We start from the raw sequence: 4394 nt of genomic DNA on the forward strand, positions 1-4394 counted from the left end.
GTTTTAAACCCAGGCCAAGTCTCGATCGCACTTCTAGATGCCATATTGATGTTCGCAGTGAAGGCCCAATTGTGACCTTCGTCTTGTCAAAAATGTGATGCGCGCGCTGCCTAAACCGGTCAGTGACCGGAGTGATTAGCCCAGAAACTTGGGCTGCGGCGACTTAAAAGACTTAACACGATTTCTGCAGAGCCTCTCTTGCTCGCCCTCTGTTGAGACCTCTGCCATGGGTCGAAACTCTTTGTGATCCAACCGCCGTCCATTACCTTGGACGGCACTCTTCAAACGGCATGCCCCATCATATGTTTGCTGGCTTTGATTAAGCCCGCTGTGTCCCGTGCCCGTGTTTCATTTACAGCAATTCCACCGTTGTTAAGTGACCCCACACAACATGAATATCGCGTGAGGATTCGGTCGCTAAGAAACCGCCGCGCATGCGTAACAAAGTGAGTTTCGACCCATGGCAGAGGTCGCTTTTCCCGCAGTCGTCAGCCGAGCGAACATAAAAGAAAAGAGACCTGTAATAGCAGTGGAATTACTTTAAAGCACACGTGTCAAGAATCAGCTATTTCAGATAGTATTTTTGCGCGACTTTTCGCAACCGAATCACTGCAAATTTTAGCCTCCTTTAATTAAGCTTTTTTTTTTCTTTCGGCAATATTTATCTTGATCAATGACATCACCAGAGTTTAAGAAGCGAGTGAGTATTATACGTTGTATCGCAAGATGGCCCTAAAACGATCCAACGAGGTTTTACAGTGTACTGTAGTGAGTTGGTGACACAGTTATTTTATAGACGCTATGTCTATAAAATAACGAAATTTCACTAATATATTTTCTCTGGTATATTTTAGAACGTATCACTTTGATGGGGAATGCTTTTGTTGCTTGTGGAGTGATCTACACCATTGACAGCCACAACAGCAAATCCACTACAATCAACTTCGCTTACGACACGAAGACTGGAAGACAGTGGAGCCCCAACATAAAGTTCACCAACCAATATGGCTACAACTTCATGGTGGATTACAATCCAAGAGAGAAAGTGCTATACGCTTGGAATGCCAGATATCAAGTCACTTATCCCATTACTTTTGAGGAACATTAAAGAGTATCAACTGAGTCGATCTGTTGGTAATAGGAAAAATGTGTGCTAGTGACTGTTAGATCTTTTCTTGGTTTTAGCCAAATGAAAGATTGTAAACATTGGTTATCTTATATATATTAAAATAGCTTTAAAATTACCCTTTAGAAATTTTGTAGGCCGCACGATCATAAATCTATGATAAATTTTCACTTACAAAGTACTAACTGTTAACACTATACAGCTTCCCCAATGTACAAATTTCTTTGCGAACATATTCCAAGATTTGCTTTAACAGAAAGACTATTTCAGGAAGTATTATTAGTTTTCTGTGTAGCATATTGGAGGTCCTGAATTTTCAAAAGGTATGGTGATCATTTCAAGCTTGAAAACAAAATTTAAAAGGAGTGACTTCTAACTGCCTTAAAATATTAGTATATTTTTTGAAGTTTTGTTTCTTTTTGTTGCTGTTAATTTTGTCGTTGTTGTTGTTGTTTTTTTGGAGTAAAACCAAAATTGCTGAAAAACTGTTCCGCTCCTTTTTATCAGGTCTTAGTGCAGGTACCGGAAAGCATTATATTTTTAGTCACTTGGGATTACTCATTATTTGGAGTTATTTTGTTTTCTGTGTTTCGTTTTACGTAATCTCTGCTCCGGTACCTGCAGAAGGAACCTTTTCATTGTAATATCGCAACCACGGGGAAACCACAATCACGCTTTGAAGGGCACGCAAGGACTAGAAGGACTTGGAATTATCATTGAAACAACATGTCTACAACTCAAATGAAGCTATGATCTTCGCAGCTATGAGCGCAATTTTTGCAATTGCGTAGAGGAGCTTGAAAAATTCAGGACTTCAGCGGGGTTTGAACCCGTGACCTCGCGATTCCGGTGCGACGCTCTAAAATGTTATGATTCTAATACTGACTTTGACCACAGCAAACAACGTATACTTGTAGTCAACTTTCATGTATGCGAAATGTGGGCTAACATGCATTAAATCACGTGATCAGAAAGAGAAGGAAGTTCGGGGAGGTAGAGAAATGTTTCTCTGACACTCAAGGTTACTTCTTTAATATTCTGAGAAGCCACCTTAAAAGCATGTTGCCGGTAAAATTCGTTCTCAGGTTGAATCCTTTTTCAGCTGACTTCTGTCGTTTGGGGGAGACGTCCTGAGTGGCGGGAGGCCACGAGCTTCCGAGTCGAGGTCGTATTCTGATGACGTGTGTACACCAGCGTCTTCTTTCCGTGGTTTTCTGTTACAAATTTGTCCATCTTGTCGCTATTCAACTCAGTCATACAGTACGATAACCGAGCCTGCTAAATGGCAAGCAGTTTGTAATACTCCATGTTCCTTGTCATTAAAAAAGATCTCTTGGCATCATCTGGCCTATGGTACGCGTTACACAAAAAAAGAAGGCACTGAATTGGGTGGTATTGAACTACAGCGTTCCAGTTAATTTTTTCAAGTGGGGCGTCATTAAGTCCTTTTGAGGGTCACCCACATGTCGCGCCAGCAGAGGCCCTTTGGCTCACGCGTTCACACGTTTAATTATTTTGTAATGTCCTGTCCCATTTTGAGGTCTTTTAGTTTTTTAAGCTTTGGTAATAAATGCAGTTTAAAGATAACAAAACACGCTCTTGAGTAAAATTCACTCGTTTCTTCTTTAAATAAATAGTCTGCCAAAAAACTAACTACAAATTGCTCTGACCGACGTTTACCAGCATGTCTTGCAGTTGCACTAAGCAAACGTTTATTTCACACACTAAGAAAGGAATGAAGGTGTTGTTTCCGCTTCATAATTCCTCTTCTTGTTAGTCTAATCTGATGCCACGTCAAAACATTGTTTGGCTTTGCGTTTGCACCAGAAAAAGACGAGCCAAAAGACAAAAAAATTACATAGCTTTTATATATAACTCTGAATCGAATTCTCATCGAAAGATTAATGACAATCGATCTTAAAAACACGAAAATTTCTGCAGTCTCTAACTTTATGAATATACGGAAAGGTCATGCATGATGTTTTGTACTCTGCAAGCAGAGTCTCTTTCACTCGCCAGCAAGCTATTATTCTTAACTAATTCCCAGCCAATTTTTCATCTACGATGCCATACTTCCCAGCCAGCATCACGATGTCTGAGGAACAGCTTTTCTGAATATCGGCTCCACTGAGCACTCCTGACATGGTTACGTGTATTTATATTTAATTAAGTTAACACAACAGAAAGACGCTTACCTAATTTTGACACGAAAATGCTTTACTATTGCCATAAAAACTATCCAGTTAAGCTCGCATATTACACAACATGATGAATTCATAAGGGCCACCTTTTCCAGCGAAATATTTTTTGAAACAAACAACATATTTGCTATTAGAGGCAAAAACCCCTTCCTATTTCATTACGTGCGTGAAGACAAGAAACTCAATCGTGTCAAATAACACACCGTGTCAAAAACGCAACTAAATAATTTTCCCACCAGTGTTCAGCATCAAACCCTTCACTGAAAAACCCTTTACTTGAATTATCAAGCAAAAAATGGGTGACAGCTTTCCTTCAAATAATTTTTGACTAACAAGAATTAGTGAAATTTCCAATTGTTACCGGAAGACTGTGCAGATCCAAGTTGTTCAATTCCTTCTCTGTCTTTGTTAAACCCATAAGTTACCAGAGGATTTTCCATTTGGTTTCAGTGTTCCACATAACAGCACACTTGGTAAAATATTAGAAATACAGCTCACTTTGATTTCGGCTCGACGGGCGATCAAGAGAAAATGAGGGGACAGAGAGGGAGGCTTCCGGTCCAGCCCTTGGGATATGTCATGTCCACGAAAGTTATTTTTAGACGAGCGGAAGTCTTCGGAGATGTCCGCATGCAGGCCAACCTCGGTCCGATGTTTGAAAGAAAATAAATATTCATCAGCCTTCCACGTGCGCCGTCATTTTCTCTTTTCACTAAGAACCTGAGAGCGAGGCAAGACGGCATGCGGACGTCTCGGAAGACAGACGTCCGCTAGAACAAAGACTTCCGCTCGTCTAAAAATAACTTTCGTGGACATAACATATCCCGGCCAACGCCCTGAGCCTCCCTCTCTGTCCCCTCATTTTCTCTTGGGGCGATAGATTATTGTCGAAGTCCATTACTCGCCGCTGTTAAGATTTCAGATATATTTGTCTTGTTTATCCAATTGACGTTCCATTCATGAGCTCCATAAGGGTATATTTTGTTTAAAGATGCACTAAAACGCCAAGCGCGTTACGATGACTTTCGACGCCATTGCAGGTTTAATCGTTTTAAAATGTTCTCCTG

At 40.5% G+C, this 4394-nt stretch overlaps 1 protein-coding gene across 1 annotated transcript in view; it reads left to right on the forward strand.

The window, feature by feature from the left end:
* LOC138054358 (myocilin-like) overlaps nt 1-1108 on the forward strand; it is a 3244-nt gene extending 2136 nt beyond the window's left edge. Inside the window, exon 3 of the mRNA XM_068900813.1 lies at nt 855-1108. Within this exon, the coding sequence (XP_068756914.1) occupies nt 855-1108 (254 nt within the window). The remainder of the gene's footprint in view (nt 1-854) is intronic.
* Nucleotides 1109-4394: the final 3286 nt, after the last annotated feature.

The sequence above is a fragment of the Montipora capricornis genome, chromosome 6 (assembly GCF_036669925.1).
Source record: "Montipora capricornis isolate CH-2021 chromosome 6, ASM3666992v2, whole genome shotgun sequence".
Classification (NCBI taxonomy): Eukaryota; Metazoa; Cnidaria; class Anthozoa; order Scleractinia; family Acroporidae; genus Montipora; species Montipora capricornis.